The sequence below is a fragment of the Panthera pardus genome, unplaced genomic scaffold (genome assembly GCF_024362965.1).
Source record: "Panthera pardus isolate Hobbes unplaced genomic scaffold, ASM2436296v1 HiC_scaffold_24, whole genome shotgun sequence".
Lineage (NCBI taxonomy): Eukaryota > Metazoa > Chordata > Mammalia > Carnivora > Felidae > Panthera > Panthera pardus.
Genome location: NW_026526810.1, coordinates 94,056,433 through 94,079,074, shown reverse-complemented (window position 1 = coordinate 94,079,074; position 22,642 = coordinate 94,056,433). Strand labels below are relative to the sequence as shown.

Here is a 22,642-nt window from a genome sequence, read left to right as displayed (position 1 = left end):
AAAGGGAACTACCAACAAAAACAAACATTGAGCTCTAGCTAATAACATGCAATACTTCAGTATTTACGGGAAGAGTAACAACTTACTTTGAAATGATCAAGAAATAAGATTACAAATAAGTAATGAAGACTTGACAGCAAAGTGTTGATTGTAGAACCTAAGCGATGGGCATATGTATGTTCATTTTGTAATTTTTTCAAGTTTTCTGTATATTTGAAAATTTTAATAATAAAATGTTGGAAAAAGAGACTTAGTTGGGTTCAAGGACAAATCTTTATGGCTCTGAAACAGGAAAGAAATATAAGGTAATGAGTAAGGCTGACGCCATGGTTTGATGGGTCCTGAGTCTGGCAGCAGGCTGTGGCAAGTAAGCCTTCACACAGTAAGAGGACCTTATAGGTTGTCCACTCAAGACAAGAGCCAGAGCTAGGTTCATAACTTGAATCTAGAAGCTGAGTTAGGCCAATATCAATATCAATATGTCCTGGTGCCTGACTAGGAGGCATCTAGGAATCTGGTTGAAGGCAACTGTGAGATGGTTAAACAGCAAGGGTGATGACAAAGGGAGGGGGAAAAACTTCTACTAAAATTTAGGTCGCAAACCAAAGTTTCAAAACACGTGAATAAATCTAATGCCAAGGGAAAACCAATAAACGTAACACATGGAATAAAGTTACACTCCAGATGAATTTCATTTTATAGAACAGTTAGATAAGGCTCGTCTGGTCCTGCCTAAAAAAGCTGAAAAGCAAGCCTCTAAGAGATCAAACTGTGTAAATTAGCTGTGTCCCAAAACATAACTCAAGAATATTTATATGAATACAAAAACATCCAACACCTATAAAGTAAAATTCACAATGTTTAGCATCCAATAAAAAATCAACAGCCATGCAAAGAAGAAAATGTGACCCATAATGAGGAAACTAATCAAAAGAAATAGACCCCAGAAATGATATGAATACTAGAATCAGTAGACAAGAACATCAAAATAATTGTTATAACAATATTCCATATTTTCAAAAAAGTAAGTAAAGACTGAGAATATTATATGGAGACATGGAAAATACTTACAAAGACCTAAGTCCATTTCTGAAGAGGAAAAATACAACATTTGAGATAAAAAATATATTGGACAGGCTTAATAGCTAACTGAACATTACATAAGTATATTTGAAGACATAGCAACAGAAAGGATCCAATATGAAACACAGAGAGGAAAAAAAAAAGGCTGGACAACCCCTCCCTCCCAAACATCAGTGAGGTGGAGGATAAATTCATGCAGTCTGCAGAGAAGGGACAGAGACAAACAAGAAAACTACAGATGTGTTATCATTCAGGAACACAGATGCAAAACTTCCTAACAAAATGTTAACAAATGAAATCCAACAATATATTAAAAGGCTAATATATCATGACCCAGTGATGCCTTAATATCACATTAAAAATTTAATATAATTTACCACATTAACAGACTAAACAAGAAAAACCATATGATTATTTCAAAACGTGCAGGAAAAGCACTTGCTAAAATCTGAAGTCTATTCCTGATAAAAACTGTGAGCAAACTAGGAATGTAAAGGAACTTAACCCAATAAAGGGCAGCCATAAATATGTAGAGCTAACATTGTACTTAATGAAAAACTGCTTTCCTCCTAAAATAAAAAACAAGACACTTTACACCCATGTGTCCTTAAGCAATCACTCAATTCGGTGTAACTGTCTTCCCTTCTGGAAACGTTTATAACAGGGTTTGGCATGCTAAGCAATGATAATGTTGATGATGGAGTAGACTTCGGAGTTGGCAGAAGAGCAAGAGAGAAACAACAAATCCAGTAATTTCTCCTTTTTGAACCTCAGAATCAGTTACCCCATAGGCTCTGAGTCCACTCCACTGCTCAACATTGGCCCAGTGCTTTTAGCTGAGATCCAAAGTTGGACACTTAACCAACTAAGCCACCCAGGCACTCCTGGCCCAGTGCCTTTTAGAGGTTAAGTCAGGAATGTGAAATGTTAGGACCCGAGATATAACCTTCTTATGAGAGCCATAAGATAACACCTTCCTCTTCTTTCTTTCATCCCTTGGAGTGAAAAACAAAGGAAGAAAACACCATTCTATACTCCTCATTATATTCCCTGGCCCCTTCATCATTTTTATTCCCCCTACTGTCACCTACCCCCCCTTTTTTTCTTTACCCACACTCCCTGACTACTCCTTATACACACACTACCAGCAGTAAAAACTAGAATCCAGAGCTCATTGTGTTCCGTGCTACTGTGGTTCAAGAATTATATTTCAGGTACTTTATCATGCTGTACCTAAAAATTTCAATTAAAAAAATCTTAAAGGTTTAGGGTCCAGAAACCCAAAAAGCAGGGATTTGGAGAAAAATCTGGAAGCAATCTATTGTGAGCACGGAATTCCTCTGCTTTTAGTCCATGATATATCTGGTTTTAATATAAAAATATTATTTGTCCAAATCTTTACATAAAATCAATGTTGGAGGAAGATATGCCGTATCTGTTCTGTGGCTTTGTAAATACTTCAGAATGGAACAAGTAATTTGAGATGTAAAGTGTTTCTTTTTAAACATGCTTATCCAAGGCTGCTTGGCCCAGCATCCTATCAAGAACTGCCAAAGCACACCTATTATTAAAAGAAATTCATCTCCCTTGATTTTTTATTTCTCTGCCTCATGCTTAATCTTGGGTCTGCATTTTCTAATACCCTAAAGTCCTTGACTTGACTTATATACATTTTTTAAAATCAGTATTATGAATGATGCTAAACCCTGGGCCTTTTTATCTTACATAACCTTTTTACCATGAAGGATATCATACACACAGAGAAACACACAAAACATAGTTCAATGAATTAGAAAGCAATTGGTATTTAGGTTAAGAATCCAAACAGTAGGGGCACCTGAGTGACTCAATCAGTTGAGTGTCTGACTCTTGATTTCAGCTCAGGTCATGATCTCACAGTTTGTGGGATAGAGCTGCATGTCTGGCTCTGCACTGACAGTGTGAAGCCTGTTGGGATTCTCTGTTGTCCTCTCTCTCTGCTCCTCCCCCACGCATGCTCACACTCTCTCTCTCTCTCAAAACAAATAGACATTAAAAAAAAAAAAAAAAAAAGAACCCAAACGATATCCTCGGAAAGTTTCTTGTGTCCCCTCCCAAGCACTACCCCTTCCCTCTCCACTATCTCGACTTCTATTATTTTAATTTAGAATACTTGTTTTTGAATTGTTATGTAAGTGGAAGTGTGCTGTGTATACTTTTTTTTACTATTTTACAACATTATGCCTGAAGATTCATCCTTGTAGCTATACTTAGTGCATTTTGCGGCTGTATAGTATTCTGCATAGTAAATGTGCTATAACTTGCTTACTCATTCTACTCTTTTTTTTTTTTTTAATTTTTTTTTTAAACGTTTTATTTATTTTTGAGACAGGGAGAGACAGAGCATGAACAGGGGAGGGTCAGAGAGAGAGAGACACAGAATCTGAAACATGCTCCAGGCTCCGAGCTGTCAGCACAGAGCCCGACACGGGGCTCGAACTCACGGACCGCGAGATCATGACCTGAGCCGAAGTCGGCCACTTAACCAACTGTCATTCTACTCTTAATGGACATTTAAGTTGTCCTCACATATCGGCCATTATGAATAATGCCTAAGTGAACATTTTTTTTTTTTAAGTTTATTTATTTTTGACAGAGAGAGAATGAGAGCGTGCGCTAGAGAGGGGCAGAGAAAGAGGGAGACACAGAATCCAAAGCAGGCTTCAAGCTCTGAGCTGTCAGCACAGAGCCTGATGTGGGGCTCGAACTCATGAACCGTGAGATCATGACCTGGGCCGAAGTCAGACGCTTAACCGACTGAACCACCTAGGCGCCCCTAAGTGAACATTTTCATACAAGGTGCTTGGTCCACATACACTTAGATGCATTTCTAGTAGGTCTACACATGCTGGGAATTGTATTTCTCAGTCATAAGATCTGTGCTTCTTCAACTTCAACGGATAATGCTACCAATTGTTTTATGTATATTCACCAGCAGTGAATGAGTGCTCCCCTTGCTCCAAATCCTTGCCAAAACATTATGAACATCCTGGTAGGTGTATGGTGGCATTGCATTATGGTTTTCATTTCTATTTCTCAGATGACTGATTTTTCTTATTTATAGAAACTCTTTATATGTCCTGAATATGAGCCCTTTGTTGCATATATCTTCACCCTTTCTACATCTTGCCTTTTCACATTCATACTAGGTCTCTTTTGATGAACAGAGTTCTTAATTTTAACACAGTTATTAACCTTTTCCTTTAAGGTTAATGCTTTTGCTCTTTGGCTTTTCATTACTGCCTTATCTGAATTATGTCCGAACACTGCTACGTTTCTGAATTATGATCTCGGACATTTTTGTATTCCTGTCATCCCAAAGGACTTAGTGAACCATGGCTAGAGCAGCCAATGCTGAAGCAAGGCTCTGTGTCCATTTTGACTTCACCAGTCCTGTTCCCCCAATATCCTTATGCTTTGGGGGAAACAAGGCTTGAGAGGAGAGAGGGTAGAATTCACTGTGTAATAGAGTGATGTCACAGACTGACCACACCTTTTGTCCTAAACATTATGTTTAATGTAGACTAAGATCACGAAAGCTGTTTTTTGGGCACCTGACACACTGGTGACTCACGTTGAACTTTCAGCCTAGTAAACTTTTTCACATACTTGACTCAGTGTGAACTTGCTCATTTTTGCACATAAATCCATAACTTTCATAGTTTTAATCTGGTTGATGTGACCAATATTTCTATCTTTAACGCATTACTCAAAAGCCGATATGCAGAGATGACCTGGAGTGAAGTTAAAAATTGGAGAGTGGTCAAATAGTAATCCATAATTGCTGCTGACAAACAGTTCTGTAAAATACTGATAAACAGACCCAGTGATGTGTCTTTGGCCACCATCCTAACATCTGGGCTTTTCCACATTTGTAGTCCAAAACTTGAATAAAGACACTGATGCCCTGTGTATCAGATCATGTATCTGATATGACATTACAAGGAATAATAAAATAGAAAACTGATCAATTTTCTTTCCAATCAAATTTCATCTTTATCTTTTTCCACTCAAAGTCATTTTGGCAACTGTTAGTAATGGAATACCAACTAAATAAATGTTTCTAAACATTACTTTCTTTTATATAAACCTAGTCCCCTTTTTTTCCGTATGGAGAATTTTCCATTCTCTCTCCTTTACTGTTACATTTTTATACTTATTCCTCCTGGATTTTTCTATACTTCTGGTTTTTCCCATTTCTAAATTGTTTGTTGCACTTCTTCATATTGTTTAAACTTCCAGCACAGCAATGATCTGTGGACTTTCAATTCTGACCACATTTTTCATACTGCCTATATAATTAATGTCTTACCCCACACACACTTCCAAAGCTTCTCACCAGAGGCTGAACTGGTAGACTGGACCTCCTTTCTTTGTGTCTGGAGTCTCAGGGAGCCCCTCGTAAATAAAGTTTACTTTGAAGCTAAAATTTTAGGCTCGGTTGTAAACAGTTTTGATCACCCATTCAGCCTTGAGTTCTCAAGCCAATCAGAAAACTAACAGGCAGTTGTTAACTTGGGCTGGGCAGGGCTTCTCTCCCGGTGGTCTCCCAAAGATGGTCTCACACAGCTAGCTGGATGCCGACACTAGGTCAGGATATAAAGACCATTCATGGGGAAGCCCTTGGTGGGGGGAGGATGTTTGTCTCTGAGGGAACCACTGTGCTAACGATAAGACTTTGGGAAAGTGACACAATCTCTGAAATTCTGTGCCTTTATTTGTAAAATGAAGGATTAGAACAAGTGATCTTAAGGCCCTACGAAGGTTTGAAATGCCATTTCTAAGTATCTTTTTTTGTTACTTGTTTATTTTTGAGAGCATGTGAGTGGGGGAAGGGCGGGGGGGTGGGGTGGGGAACAGAAGATCCCAAGCAGGCTCTGTGCTGACAGCAGCAAGCCTGATGTAGGGCTCCATCTCCCAACCGTGAGATCATGACCTGAACCGAAGTCCGATGCTCAACCGACTGAGCCACCCAGGCACCCCTGAAATGCCATTTCTAACAGTTTTGTGTTTTCCTCTAGATGGTTCCAAGAAAATTCTTTCCAACGCAAGTGTATCTGGCACCCTAAGCAAATACAAACTAAAGTCATAGCCTTTTCCTAAGGAGGAATGTGGGCCTCATCACCAACCTCCTCACACACACACACAACCTACTGCATTTGACAAGTGGGATGAGAAATGGTCAAGGTCAGTGTATCAGGCAGGGCTGGCAGGAACTGGAAGCCACATCTGCTATTTAAACATAAAGAATTTAATACTAATATAAAGAACTGTTCACCAAGTACTAAAGACTGAAACACTAGGATACACTAAGGTATCCTAGCAAGAAGCAGTTCGCCCTCCTCGGACTGGGGAAACAAAGGGAAGAGTGGGGATTAATGCCGTTTAGAAACTTGGATAAGGGATCCCCCAGAGGTGGCATGCAGACTTGTGGTGGGAGTGCTGGCCAGCCGGTACTGTTCTCTCTGGAGGTGTACGATAAGGCTAGTTCTAGGTATGAGGAAAAATTGTAAATTGTAAATAAACTGCTGGTTCTCAGGCCAGCTGCCACCGCCAGGATAAAGGCGAGTGCTGCAGGAACACAGACCAGGAAAAGGAAGCAAACTGTTAAGAGGAAGTCCTTTCTTCCTCTTCTAGCCTTCCAGTTTCTTTCTAGCATCACCTATTGGCAGACCCTAATCGGGGGCAAACTAGCACAAGAGAAATGCGGTTTGCAAAGTCCCAGCCCCAGTATCACCAAACAGAGTACAGAAGAGCATGTTTGCAGTTGAGAAAGAACAACCTCTAAGGAAGATCTGGCAGATGATTTACAGTTATGTCCTTGCGGAAGCACTGAAGGATATGGGGTCCTTCCTCAAGGGGACCTGATCTCCCCTTTAATCAGAGGCTCCAGGTCTATGGACTGGCTTATATCTATAAACTGGGTGAAAGGTGGTAACTCTCCACTGTTGTGACCCAAGTCAGGTTTCCCGCTCCAGACATGAAGATTTTCCTATGTAGTTCATGTAGCATTTAGTAGGCTACCCATCTATTTTATTCCTAGAGACACTGTAAGCCATTAGTCACTGCCAAAGATCCTTGTGGGCCAAAACAATCTCCGCTTTGTCCTCCACTGCCCATTATGGAACACAAGTCAACCCTGACTCCTGTGAGGTGCCCCTGGACCTCACATCAGGAGCTCCCACTATCATAAACAGACTACAAAGAACAGAAATTTTCAAGGATACAAGTCTCCTCTTGGAAATTTATTTCTCAGTGCTTTCATGAAAAGTCTATCTTCTGTGCACTCTTGAAGGATACAATAGGTGGGTGGGTGTGCAAGTTGCACATATTAAATCCAGTCCAATATTCCTATTTTCCTAAGCCTTCAGATTCTTTCCTCATTATGACAGGAAAGTTTTATCCATCTTAACCTTATTATATATAGGCCACCACTGAGTCCAAATTTTCGTCAACCAAATCTGAGTTAATACTTTAGATTCAGAATTTCTTGAGAACAAAGCCAGATCAATAAATTTTATCTGATTTAGTGTTACAGTCTCTCCTCCCTGGCCTAACCTATTTACAATCTGTTCTCACACATACTCCTCCTTCCCAATGATACAAATTAGTAAAATTTTGCAATTCTTTTCGAGGCTAGGCTCTTTCCAACCAGGTTATATTTTGTCCCTGTCCTTTGGAGCATGAAGAGATCTAGGCCTCATAGCAATAGGTTACAGAGATAGGTCTGAGTACAGACATCCTTTGCAAAGCAATTACCCTATGCAAGGTTATTACAGGACCTTCAAGCAAGGGAAGGCCAATTTTCTCACACATGGAAAGCAGGCTGCCTCCAACAAGGGAGAGTCAGAATGACTGGGGTTTCAAGATTCTCAGCTTTATCCAAGTCAATTTAGATGTCCCCAGTCTAAGTCTAAGGGCTCTACTTTTTTCCACTCAGTGTCCTAAATGAGCCCACATTCCTCCTTAGGAAAAGGCTATGACTTTAGTTTGTATTTGCTTAGGGTGCCAGATACACTTGCGTTGGAAAGAATTTTCTTGGAACCATCTAGAGGAAAACACAAAACTGTTAGAAATGGCATTTCAGGGGTGCCTGGGTGGCTCAGTCGGTTGAGCATCGGACTTCGGTTCAGGTCATGATCTCACGGTTGGGAGATGGAGCCCTACATCAGGCTTGCTGCTGTCAGCATGGAGCCTGCTTGGAATCTTCTGTTTCCCGCCCCCCACCCCTAATTCTATTCCCAGCACAATTAAAACTGTGTTCAATGTTTAGTTCTGGGGCTATATGAAATAAAGTGCTTTAGAACCACAGAATCTCTGATTCTGGACTCTAAGACTTGACCTGGGTGTTTTAAGATCTTAGCTTGTCATTTTCCTTCTATCAGGGCTCCAGTGGTCTCAGACAACCACCTAACCATCCCTCAGTCCTTGTAGTCAAAAAGTACTTTAGCCACTGGGTCCCCAAAGCACTTAACGTCAGAAATCATTTTATCACAATCAACCAAAAATAGTCATTTAATGAACTGTGATGCCAATACATGCCATGCATTACTAGGACCTTTTATCCCATTGACAAAGAGCTAAAGATATGACCAAAGCAATCTCTGAAGCCCATCTCTGAGAGGTTCTCCCCCAGGATCCCAATCTTAGTAACAATTTCTTTATTAATATCTTTTGTAAGTCCAATAAGGAGACCAAAAGCACACCAGTTATTTTAACAGGGAGAATTTTTTTTTTAAGTTTACTTATTTATTTTGAGAGAGAGAGAGAATCTCAAGCCGGCTCTGCACTGTCAGCGTGGAGCCCAATGCGGAGCTCGAACCCACAAACTGTGAGATCATGACCTGACCCAAAATCAAGAGTTGGATGCTTAGCCAACTAAGTCACCCAGGCGCCCCTAACAGAGAGAATTTAATATGAAGAATTGTTAACCAGATATTGAAGAACTGTAAAAGCAAAAAGGGGACAGTGACTATCATAGAAGTAGTACTAGTAGGAAGAAGCTATCACTCCTAGAACAGTAATAGAGGAGAGTTACTACAGCTTAGAAATTTGGAGAAGGACCCCCATGGAGCTGGGGCTCAGATCTCAGGAAAGGTATTGGTATCTTTGAAGGGGTGTGATAGGCGGTTCTAAGAGAGTGCAAAACTATAAATGGAAAACACTGGGACCAACTGTTAATGGCAGAGTGAGGCACTATCGCTGTGGTGAGACAGACAAGAAAAAGAGTCACACAGGAAGCAGCAAGGCCTGGTGTCCTCTAGCCTTCCATTCTCCCTCCCCTGCTGGCAAAGCCTGCTAGGCAGCCAGCCAGCAAAGAAGAAATGTGGTTTAGAGGTTCTGTCCCAGATTCACATAACAGAATATAAAGAGGTGCAACAAAGCTGAGGGACAAAAGCTTCATGACCTGTAGTCAAGAGGAAGCAGGGAGCAGCTGCAGCGTCAGGGTCCCTCGTTATTTGAAACTGTTGAAGGAGGTATGGCATTTTGGTCTCCTTTCTGTACAGTGCCTGGCAAATAGCAAGAGCCTAATAAGCTACTAGAGCTCACAGAAACCACCACCGAGTTAAATAGAAATACCATACTCTCAGTGGCATGATTTTTGGCCATTGCTATTAGGATTCCAATAGTCAGATGTTCCTGTTTTTTCTCCACTCCCACACAGTGCAAGCAGACAAGGAGAACAGCAGAAAGAAGCAGTGGGAAAGAAAATCAGAGTAGTATTGAGATAACAGCCATTACAGCGAAGACACAAGACCAACAGGGATTATATTTGGGGAGGTTAAAAAAAATGACATGGGGGAGGGCGCCTGGGTGGCTCTGTTGGTTGAGCATCCGACTCTTGGTTTTGGCTCAGGTCATGATCTGACGGGTTTGTGGATTCAAGCCCCACATCAGGCTCTGTGCTGGCAGTGCAGAGCCTGCTTGAGATTCTCTCTCCCCCTCTCTCTCTCTGTGCCCCTCCCCCAGATGTACTCTCTGTCTCTCTCAAAATAAATAAATAAACTTTAAAAAGAAATAACATGGGTGAAAAGCACAGTGGTTTAATGGGTTTACCTTCGGTCTGGGGTACTATTGGAAAGCTGCTTTTGTGAGATCTAAATGGTGTTCTTTGTTTCTGCTCAATGTATCTGTTGCCTTGGCTTAGGTTAGCAAATAAACACTAGTAAAAAGTTGATCTACATGGGCAAAGCTAACCAAGGTACAGGGAACCAAGACTCAAGATAACTGGTTAGGTCCAAATCAGAATGAAAGTGACTGGCACTTACATGGTCTTGTGGCCTCAGCAATGCATAGCCCAGACTTCCAAAAATTCTACAATTACCTGGCCTTCTACCCTTCCAAAGTCATACCTCAGTGGAGTGGTTAGGCAATCATTAAGTTCTCAAAACAAATCTTAAAACTGGGCAGAGCCAGAATTTGAATCTAGGCCCATCTGACTCCAAAGTCTGTTTCATAACCACTATAAACATGAGGTTCCTGATTACCTTTACCCACAGATGCCACTGTCATTATCAATACGGCCCTCATTCATTTTTCTCTTCCCAATACTATAGATAGATATCTAAGATATCTAACTAGTTGGCCTACTGAAAATTAAAATTTAAGGATATAATGCAATGATCAACTAGTTACCTATTGGAAGAAAATTACATTTAATGGAAGAAAATTACATTTCTTTAAGGGAATAATACTAACACTATAGTCATTAAGAAATCCTGTGTAAAGACTGCTTTTCTCACTTGGGCAACCAAGTTGTAAATCCAATTACAAACTTTCTTGAAATGAACAATAAATAGCAATAAAATTTGATGAACCAAGAATAACAAATTGTGTTAAGACTCGTCTTAGTCTTCTCCTACCCACAAACAAGGAATTTTGTGCTCTACTGCTGGCAGAGTGGGAAACAGTATGGAAATGTTAAAACTGTGCTTAGTTTTGAAAGATGGCATATAGTTTCAGAAACTAAAAAGGGCTTGTTTCCGGGGTGCCTGGGTGGCTCAGTTGGTTAAGCATCTGACTTTGGCTCAGGTCATGATCTCACGGTTTGTGGGTTCGAGCCCCATGTCAGGCTCTGTGCTGATAGCTCAGAGCCTGGAACCTGCTTCAGATTCTGGGTCTCCCTCGCTGTCTGTCCCTCCCCCACTCGCACTCTGTCTCTCAAAAATAAATAAATGTTAAAAAAGGGGAGGGGGCTTGTTTCCTGTCTGTACAGTAATCCCATATATGTGATCACAGGTTATTTTAAAACTCATTTTACACAGGCTGAGCTATTCAATAACACATTTCCTCTGCCCCTCTGCTCGTTGTATCTCTGAAATGCATTCTATTCTCTACCATAAACATTTAACTCCATTTGTTTCTCAAAATACTTATTCTTCAAAATCCAGCCCATGTTTCTCTCCTCAGTGGATGAATTAGTAAGATGGTTTCAACTAGTTGTATTCATAAGACTTCTCTAAACATGATACAATGGCACCTCCTCAAGAGAGAATTTTTAGAATCTCTGAGCTAGAAGAACGGCTCAGGGATTATCTAACAGTCTATTCTCCTTGTCTCCTATGGGTAAACTGTCCCCACGCGTTAATATAACTTATCTCAAAGGTCTTTTCTATCTCTAAAATTGTGACTTCATAACTCTTTCGACTAAATATTACTCCAAATGGCGTGGAATTTATCTAGAAACCATTAAATTCTCAAACGGTAACAGAGTTCAGAGTTACGCTGAAAGATCTGAGGCCAAGTGCTCAGTTCTGGTCAGAACAACAATCAACTGTGTTTACTGTCCACGTCGGCGCACTGTAGCGCAGGTGACTGACTTCACTCTGGGCACACAGTAGGCCCCAATCCGGGACAGAAGCCTGCTGGACAAGCACTCTATCTCAACACCAAGACGAGGCCCTCACGAACTGCTTTATCTGCTAGACACAAAGCTGGGTAAAATACCTCAATCCGGCACCACCCCCAGATGCTAGCAGCGACAGGGACGGCACAGTGATGCAGAGCAGCGATGCAGGTGCGCTCCGCACCTAGTTTTCCTCCAGGAGCCAGCAGTTCTCGACACCAGCTCCCCCACAGCCACAGGCGCCCCAGCCCCACAGCACCCCCGCCCCGCCTCCGATGCTCGCCCCCGCCCCCCGCCCGCTGCTCTCCGCGACCCCACGCCCCAGCGGTCCGCCCCTGTGTTCCTTGTTTCTAACTACGGGGCACTTACCATCCCAATACCAGGCCAGTGGTCACGATGAAGCAGGTAAAGACCACCGCAATGTAGAAAAGCGGCGAATACTCATACAGCGTTACTAGAAACACCGCGGCCATCAGGATGTCCAAAACTGAGCCGAGCTCCAGCCACCCAGCCCAGCCCACCCCGCTGGGGTAAAAGCCACTACGGTGCCCCGGAGCTGACAAACTTTGTAGATCCGCACTCGCCCCGGGTTCTCCGGCTAGTCTTCGGGGCAACCTCTCGGGCTGCGGGAGCCGGCGTGCCAATCACAACGGTGCCTGCAGGGCTGGCCCCGCCTCTACTGCTTCCGTCCCGAGCTATTGGCTTCGCAGAGGGGCGGTGCCTGGCTCGACTCACCGGATTGGTACCCAGGGAGCGTCTGTCTGTCCTAGAGGTCAAGGCTTTTCTGCGGCAAGTTCTAAACACGTATGCCGGCCATCTCTGTCCAAGGCTCAGGTAAGGTTTTCTGATGGCACAGAGAGGAGGCACAGTGAGAAATCCACGTCATAGAGTCTAAATCCCGCATGTGAGATCCGCGGCAAATTTGGGAGGAGGAGAGCCGGCATTTTGGGTTCTACAAAGTGAAGTAACCCCACACCTGCTCTTATTTTATCTAGAAAAGTTACAATTATACGAAACACCGAAAGGAGTCTTGCAAGCAGTTTATGAGCCTTGCCAGCCTTTCAAGTTGGATTTCATGATAGAGGAAAATTAGCGTTGCATATCAAGATTCTCATAGAAGCAAATCAACTGCCCTCCCACATCCCATTCCTTTTCTCCTCTCCCTACACCCCTCAAATTGAATTAGATATTTGAATATTTGTATTAATTTTTACTTTAATAATAATTTTAAATATGTATTTATAATTTTTTTGTAAACGAGCAGAGGCCTTTAAGTAAAGAAAGGAGCGAAATGCTCGTCTCCTCTCCTTATCCCCGTACAGTCAACTCCATCAAGGTAGCCTTTCTAGAAGTCTCTCACAACTCCATTGACTTCGTATAGGTTTGTGTTTAGCCCTTAGGCCACCCCCAGTTACCACAGAGACAGGGAAATGTAATCTTTTATTCTCAGCAGCAACATCCCTTGCTACAAATCAGAGTTTTGTTATCAAGGAAGAAAGGGACAGAGGACCATGGGATGGATAACTAGTAGCCCCTCCACACTCCCAAATCACTAAAATTAGTAAAATTAGTGCTAGAGAAACACGAGCTAAATTTGTTCTAATGGTTCGCATATCTCTTGGCAAGTGACCATGTATTGTGTACTCTCTGGAGTAGTGCTGTGTAAGAAACTTGCTTCAACAATATAATTTTTAACAACTACATATATGATTTGTGAAATTATATAGTTTATTTATGGTTGGACAACACTTTAAATATGTAAAAAAAATTTTAAGTTTATTTATTTTTGAGAGAGAGGGGGTTGGGGGAGGCACAGAGAGAAAGGGAGAGAGGGAGAGAGAGAGAATCCCAAGCAGGCTCCACACCGTCAGCACAGAGCCCCATGTCACGAAACGGTGAGATCATGATCTGGGCTGGAACGGAACGGAGAGTCAGACACTTAACTGACTGAGCCACCCAGGCACCCCTGATTTTTTTTTTTTTAATGTTTATTTTTGAGAGGGGGGGAGGAGGAGGGGAAAGAGGGAGGGGCAGAGAGAGAGGGAGACAGAATCCGAAGTAGGCTGCAGTCTCTGAGCTCTCAGCACAGAGCCAGATACAGGACTCAAACTCACAAACGTTGAGATCATGACCTGAGCCAAAGTGGGATGCTTAACCGACTGAGCCACCCAGGTGCCCCACAATTTTTTATTATCATAAACAACATTGCAGTGAACAATCATAAAGCTAAATCATTTCCGTAGGTGAATTCTTAGAGTTGGAAATTTTAGTTCAAAAAGTATGTACATTTTAAGCCTTTGAAGAAACAGTGTTATCCGGAAATATTGTACTGATTTTTGCTCCCACCCTTTCACCCTCAGTTTTGCAATCATTTGATATTGTCACTTAACAAAAATCTCGGCCAATGTGAAAGGCAATTTTATTGCAATAAACAATAAAGAGTTTTCATAATAAACAGAGGGAGTTCCGAGGTAAAGTAGTATATTAAAAATATGCCTATAATTTTGCTCTCTCCCAAAACTCCACTAAAACTACAGTAAAGGGATGTAAAAAAATAATAAGTCAACAAAAACAGGAAATAAAATAAGAACAGCACATATTGGAAGATGGAAAACAGCTGAACAAGGATAATTCACTAACCAGGCCATGAAAGTCAAATCCCAAACCAGCAGTAGAGAAAACAGATTCAACTCGATTTACACTGAAAAAGTCTCAAAAAAAACAGGAACTAACACAAATTTAATTCAAGCCTTTATTTCCCGTTTAGGTATCTGCTACAACCATTCAAACATTGTTTCCAACATTGATTCTTTCTAACACATAATACACAATACACAGTACAGGCAAAAAATTCTTTTTAACACATATCTTTTACTTTTAAACATATATCTCATTTCATTCCACCACCCCAAATCCTCAATTGCCGTGCTATATATTCTTTATGATCAAGTCTCAAGTTCCTTGTTTGAACCATCTCTACATGACTAACCTCTTACCTAGTCATTCAGAAAATGTTTGAGTGTCAGATATGTTCCAGACACTGTAGAAAGCATTAGGGATACAATAATAAGCCAAAAATGATATAGCTATGTTCCCATGGAATTTATCATCTAATGGAAAAGACAAGCATTAACCAAAGAATCTTGAACAAAATATAAAGGCAAAATTATAATAAATGCCATTAAAAAGAGGTACATGGAGCTATGAGGGCATATAACAGGGGAATGGTGAAATACAAGGAAGATTGGGAAAGTCTTCCACGAAAAACAGATGATTGAGCTGAGACCTAATGGATAGAGATGTACCAGGCAAAGGGACAGGAAGGGAGAAAGCATTTAGGGCAGAAGCTACAGCATGTGCAAAGGCTCTGAGGAGGGAGAAATCCTAGCACACCTGAGAAAATGAAAAGCCAATGTGACTAAAGCGTGGAGAGTGAGGAGTAACATGCTATGAGATAAAAAGTGGTGATAAGTACGGCCCAGACCACATGAGTATTGCTATTTTAACTGCACAGCTGTACCTTTAGAGCAATGAGAAGCCACTGATATGATTGAAAAAGGAGCATGTTATGGACTGAATTGTGTCCCCCTAAAATTCATATGCTGAAGTTCTAGTCCGTAGTGTGACTGTATTTGGAGATAGGGCCTTTAAGGAAGTAAGATTAAGTGAAGGTTAAATGAAGTCATAAGGGTAGGAAGCTAATTCAATAGGAGTAGTGTTCTTGTGGGAAAAAAAAAAAAAAACAAAACAAAACGGAAGAGACACCAGAGATTACTCTCTCTCTCTGTGCAGGTGTATATAGAGGAAAGGCCATGTGGGACACAGTGAGAAGGCAGTCCTGCCTGCAAACCAAGAGAGTTCTCTCCAGAAAGTCTGCTGGCACCTTGATCTTGGGCTTTTAGCCTCAAGAACTGTGAGAAAATTAATTTCTTTTGTTTTAGCCACTTGGTCTGTGGTATTCTATTATGGCAGTCAGGCAGACTAATACAGGGAGTGACATTCTGTTTGCATTTCCAATCAGTCCCTTAGGCTCCTGTGTAGAAAAGCTATTGGAAGGAGGTTAGGATGGATGTGAGTGAATAGGGGGCTATCCATAAACAGATTCTTTTAAAAGTCCAGGCAAGAAGTATTGTTAACTCTGACTAGGATAGTCATGAGGACTTGCAGTAAGGTGGATTATTAGAAATTATCCCAACTGTAAGTGAAAACAAACAAACAAACAAAAAAACCACATACCAGTATCTCACTGGAGATAGAAAAGTATTTCTTTTTTAAGTGAAAGTCTGGAGGTAGATTAATCCAGGACTGTTATGGTGTCCACAGTACAAGAATCTCAGTGAGAGTGCACTGAGTGCAAGGGACTCAGGCTTCTATTTTGTTCCACCATGTGTAGCCCCATCCCTAAGATCACCTCCTGTTTAAGATGCTTGTTGTAGCTTTAGCCACCATTTCCATATTCTTGTTAGCAGGAAGGAGCAGGGGCACCTGGGTGGCTTAGTCTGTTGAGCGTCTGGCTTCAGCTCAGGTCATGATCTCATGGTTCATGGGTTCGAGCCCTGCATCAGGCTCTGTGCTGACAGCTCGGAGCCTGGAGCCTGCTTCAAATTCTGTGTCTCCCTCTCTCTCTGCCCCTGCCCTGTTCGTGCTTTGTCTCTCTCTCAAAAATAAATAAACATTAAAATTTTTTTTTTAAAAAAGGAAGGAGGAAAGAGAGGGAGAATGAGAAAACACTTCAATTTAAGGAAACTCTAAGGATGCATCCCTCATTCAATTGGCCACAACTCAGCCTGGTGTCTACCTTTAACTGGAAGGGAGGTTGGAAAATGCAGTCTTTGTTCAGGGTAGTCACCTCTGCTGTTGAACACTATTGCTGCTGTTCAAGATGGTGTAGAGCCAAATGCAAATCCTCTCCTTCTTTCTTAAAGGGAAAGTGGACTACCAATTCCAGTCCCTTCAGGTTCTCCAATACCATACCTATTTGGATGCTACAGCTCCTTCCAGGCCCCACCCCTTTCCCAATCTGAGACTGCAGTCTGGAGGGGAAGCCAGAACAGGTTGGATTTGACGGAAGGCTGCACTTAGGCCCCTCCTTCTTGTCACACTCCACCACATTGGGAGGGAAAGACTTCCTTCCCCTCCTTTCCACTTGGCAGATACATGCCTTCTGTCATGACCTCAGTTTCCTCTACCACATGGCATATACTAAATGCCACTTTTAATTTTGCCATGGCTAGGACTTTGAAATGTTAATAGAGCTCTAAAATTTGATAAAACCTTTCTCTGTAGCGTCTGCTTTTTCTAGTTTACTGTGTTTCTGGGGACTCAAAAATCCCATTTTGGCAGTTGAAAGCTGCTTGCTCTCTTTTGCGTTCCCAACGTCACAGTTCTATTTATCCTTTGAAGTTTATACATGCTTCTGACTGACCAAGGAGAAGGTCTCAGAAGAGAAATGCAGGAAAATATGAATGTGGTTTTAAAAATTATTATCTGCATTATATATTTTTCTTGGAGCTACTAACCCTTTCATTTTATATGGCTTTCTCTAGCCCACATTATTTCTTGGAAGAGCAAATTTATCTCTATTTTGAGGACACCAGTAGGAGGAATATAATAAGCATCATAACTTTGAGACAGGCACTGCACAACAGAACTGAATGAATGTGCAATTTAGGTCTGGTCCCATAGACGACAGGAATTGTGAAAAATCTTGTAGTACCTTGGCAGAACTTAACTCTTTCTTGCTCATTGAACTTCCAAGCGCCTCTGGTAAAAACCTCTCATGGTCTTAGCTGTTGGGCTTCTGCCATCTATACATACTATGTGGCAGGAGGCTACCTGAAGCCCACCCCAACTGAGCTGCCACTGTTGATTTATATGGTACATGGTCTGTGGCCCAAAGCTTAGGACATTCACCTAGAACAGTTCTCAACTGGGGATGATTTACCACCCCTGTGCCCTAGCAACATTTGACAACATCTGGGCACTTTTGGTTCACAACGGGGGAGGTGCTACTGGCCTCCAGTGGGTAGAGGCCAAGGATGCTGCTGAACACCCCACAATGCATAGCACAGTGCACCCACAACAAAGAATTATTTAACTCCAAATGTCAGTATTGCTAAAGCTAAGAAACCCTGATACAGAAAATTTTTTTGATTCTGGGCACTTCTCACCAAATCACTGGCTGTATGTGGATCCAGGCCATGTCTTCCCTGGATTACCGCAGTAGTCTCCTCAATGGTTTTCTTGCTTCTTTATCTCCCATGGTCTATTCTTTTGTTTTGTTTTACTTTTTTAAAATTTAGTTTTTCATTTACGTACAATAAAATGCATTATGTTCCATGTACAGTTCTATGAGTTTTAACAAATGTATAGAGGTCATAGGATACTACCACAATCAAGATACAGAATGGCAGCTCAATTTTTTTTTTTTAATTTTTTTTTAATGTTTATTTTATTATTTTTGAGACAGAGAGAGACAGAGCATGAACGGGGGAGGGGCAGAGAGAGAGGGAGACACAGAATCGGAAGCAGGCTCCAGGCTCTGAGCCATCAGCCCAGAGCCCGACGTGGGGCTCGAACTCACGGACCGCGAGATCGTGACCTGAGCCCAAGTCGGACGCTTAACCGACTGAGCCACCCACGCCAGCTCAATTTTCAAAGTCTTTATTATGCTGTCTGGGACTGTCCCTCACACGAGCCACTCTGGGGTTAATTTAAGTCTTGGCAATGGTTTATGTTGTAGTTCAGTTCTCCTAGGCTTTGCTATGCTTCTGTGGGTGTGTTCTGCGCGTGTGGAGCTTGGGTATGTGCCCTGTGTCAGTTTCAATCTGTCCTCTTCAGGGCTTCGCCTACACCTTTGGGCTCCCAGAGGCCCCCTCTGCCTGTTCTTCTAGCCTGAAAGATGCGGATCTCCAGAGCATTTGCACTGTATACTGTCCTGTAGTTGTGTGTGACTGAGCTTGTCCTTCAGGTGAAATGACAAGAAAAAGGTAGGAAAAAAAAGTCACTGGGAAACCTCCATCACTCTGTGCACAACAAGGGCCCCTTTTCAAATTCCTTGCATCGATTTTCTCTCAGGATTGAGGTGCCTGTGCCCCTGCCCTGCTGAGACAGTGCCAACACATTGGTGTTGCCCTCAGGGCTGGGCGAGGAGAGGGAAAAAGGGTGGGATGGGATGGGGTAATTCCTTCCACATTTTCCTGTTCCACACTCTTCCCTGATCCATCCTGCTCAGGCAATAAAGGAGAAAAAAAAAACAACTAGAAAACTCACTGGCACCATACTGGTCATTCTTCAGGATCTGCCTTCTTGTGGTGTGTAAGGCCTAAAATTAAGGTCTCCTATCATGTGCTGCCGTAACATTCAGGGAAATTGGGAATGACCCAACTGCAAGTTGTTCTCCCTACTCTGCTCGCACAGATAAGGTTCCCTAACCAGACAACCCTCATCATGGGGACCAGACACAGTGCCTGCTCATCCTTGAGTGGTAGGTTCCACTTCCCTGCCAGCCTGGGCACCACACCCTCTTGAGACTACAAAGCCTGCCTCACACAGCCTCTTCACTCTGCTCCCAAGGGCAGCTCCCTGTAGCCCTGCATGACATTTGCTGTCCCCCTCCCCCAGCCTGTGAGTACATGTGACAAAAAACTGCCATCAGTCTCATCTGTCCAGTGTTAAGTTTTATGTGTTTGGCTGTCCCCATATCCCAAGGGCCATCACAAACCCTTCACAAACAGGATGAAGAGGAGGCCATCAACACTTTCCTTCTTCAATCCACTGGCTATTTTGTTATTATTTACTCTTTAGAGTCCTCAGGTAGTTGTTTTTATGTTCTGTCCAGAGCTTTTAGTTGTAATCAGTGAGAAAGAAGAGACTGCAGCTTGGTTACTCTCTCTTGGCTGCCTCTGGAAATCCTTTTATCTCTATAGTCTAACCCAACAACAGAAGGATCTTCTTAAAAGGACACAGAAGTCAAAATGATCCTGCTAAAATGCATAAGAGACTACATCATTCCCCTCCTCAAACTCTCTCTCTCCAATAACACTGTATCTTGACTCGGTAAATGCCAAAGTCCCTATGATTATTTACAAGGCTGTTGGACCCAGGCCTCCAATTTTATCTATGACCTCATCTACAATTCAACCCAGCTCATCCACTCCAGTCATTTGATTGCTTTTTTGTTCCCGGCAACAACATGCATGCTTCTGCCCCCAGGGCCTTTGCAATGTTATTCCCTCTGTGTGGAATGTTCCCCCAGATATTCACATGGCTAATCTCCACAGCTTCAAATCTGTGTTCAGACATGATCTTCCTAGTGAGGACTAGGACTACTACCCTAGTTAAAATCACAAATCCCTCATCCCCTGTATTCCCAATCTCTCTTTTCCTATTTCTCCCCTACCCTAACACTAATCACCTTCTAACATACAATAGTGTTTACAAATTTATTATTCTTATTGCCTGATACGTCCTCCTCCCATTAGAATGTTAGTTCCATGATGGTAGGGATTTTTAGTCTGTTTTGAATCTTGGTGCCCAGGACAGAGCTGATTACATAATGGGCCCTCAGTAACTATTTATTGATGGAGTAAATAGGTGGGAATATATAAGTAATATAAACATACTTTAGCAAAGGTGCTGTTACCGAGAATAACGGACTTAGAAAAAATTCAGGCCAGAAAAGATTATTTTAGTTCTGATCTTCCCTCAGTTTTTAATTAGAATTCTCCTTTACTATTGACCCTGATCAATAGTCAAATGCTTCCCTGGGACAAAACACGTTCTAGTGATCGCAACACAGCTTAGCGTTGATAGGTTCTTGACCTTTTTAGAGGGGTTAGCCAGGCAGAAAAGTTCTGGAAAAACATTCTGGAACTTCACACACACATATCTCCCCACCTCTGTGAATGACCCAAGCCAGAATGGCATTTCTAAACCTCCTTTAACATAGATACCATGTTGTTGTTGTTGTTGTTGTTGTTAAATTATGTTCTATAGACTGAGTTTGAAGTTTCTGTACATAGTCTATATTAATTTTATATCTCCCATAAAATAAAATAAATCATTTTCAACAGTGTCCTTTTCTTGTCAGTACACCCAGTGCAACCTCTCTTGGGTATAATAAAAGAGTAGCTTGGGAAATGTTAATAGAATGAAAGGGAAATAGATATACTATTTATTGGGTGTGATGTCATGTAGCTTAATGTTAATTTTCTCACCTTTTCCTCTAATTCCTCCTATAGATAGAGGAGATGGGAAAAAGGTGGAGGTGGAGGAAGAATCTATTTAAAGTTAAATATAATTGCTCATGGACCAGTAACATCATTTTCTCTCCCATCGTTTGTTGGATGGTACTATGTGTCAAGCTTACCAGTCCTCTCCTCATTGTAAAAAGTATTATGGGGGCAGACCACTGTGAGGATGTAGTTGAATTGTGGAATTTCTAATAATTAATACTTTTATCTTTTCTAATTGATGAGAAAATGTAGGTATTGTATCAAATCAGTTTTTTGAACCTTGTTTTAATGTTATTTACTAACATGCTAACAATTTGTTAAATTTAAACATTAAATACAAACTTTAAAAAATTCTAATAATTCAGTTTAGTACTAACCAAGAAGGATGGCAGCGGGAGCATGTTCTAACAATTTGTTAACTTTAAATGTTAAATACAAACTTTAAAAATTCTTTTTTTAATTAAATTTTTTAAAAAATGTTTATTTACTTTTGAGAGAGAGAGACAGAGCGTGAGCGGGGAAGGACAGAGAGAGAGGGAGACAGAATCTGAAGCAGTCTCCAGGCCCTGAACTGTCAGCACAGAGCCTGCTGCAGGGCTTGAACTCACCAGCCATGAGATCATAACCTGAGCTGAAGTCGGATGCTTAACTGACTGAGCCACCCAGGCACCCCCCAAACTTTAAACATTCTAATAATTTAGCTTAGTACTAATGAAGAAGGATGGCGGTGGGACCATTGTGGAGTTTTCTTTTTCTTTGGTTCTTTCGCTCATTCAGCAAATATTATTTGAGCACTTATTATGGACCAGGAATCATGCTAGCACTATGCTGTAAACACCATGATATCCTGCCCCAGGAAGCTTCTTATATTGAAGGCACCTGTATGAATTCTAGAGTTCAAACTTTACTTCTTCCAAACCACTTTTCTCACCACATTGAAAAATAAGCTTGCTCCAATCAGTTCAACTCCTACAGAAACTTCTTAAAATGTCTTAGGCAGTGGTTCATAACACCATGTCGACAACAATCATTATTCAATTATATTTCAATAAATAAACACGATTGAGACAAGGAATGTATTCACCAATCCTAGATTGGGGAGAGGGGGTTGGGGAGGGGTTCTGGAGAGGATGGAAGGAAAGGCAGGCATGCCTAGATTTGAGGGAGTTCAAATTTGGTCAACACACATATTTGCCATTGAAATGATTGTAATCACGTCACCAAGAAATTGTTCTCAGAGTTTGAGGAAAGTTAAAGGGGAGCAAGGAACGGGCTTGAATGTGAAGAATGCCTTTTATCACAGTGGCCCACTCCCGGTGAGACAGAACCTCCCTTCCCAGGAGCAGGAGCTGGAGCAGGCGGGCGCTCGCGTTCCGGATAATTTTGAGCCGCGCCTCCCGCCGTCCGCCGTCACGTGCCGGCCCGCCCCGGCCGCGTA

The 22,642-nt window shown here is 41.8% G+C and overlaps 1 protein-coding gene across 2 annotated transcripts in view; it reads right to left on the bottom strand.

Moving 5' to 3' along the window:
• CGRRF1 (cell growth regulator with ring finger domain 1) overlaps positions 1-12,552 on the bottom strand; it is a 29,396-nt gene extending 16,844 nt beyond the window's left edge. The window contains exon 1 of one of the 2 annotated variants that reach the window (XM_019451762.2): positions 12,338-12,552. In XM_019451762.2, the coding sequence (XP_019307307.1) occupies positions 12,338-12,441 (104 nt within the window). In that variant the 5' untranslated portion in view covers positions 12,442-12,552. Of the gene's footprint in view, positions 1-12,069; positions 12,188-12,337 lie in introns of those variants that run through there. The other variant, XM_019451763.2, reaches the window with a different exon arrangement.
• Positions 12,553-22,642: the final 10,090 nt, after the last annotated feature.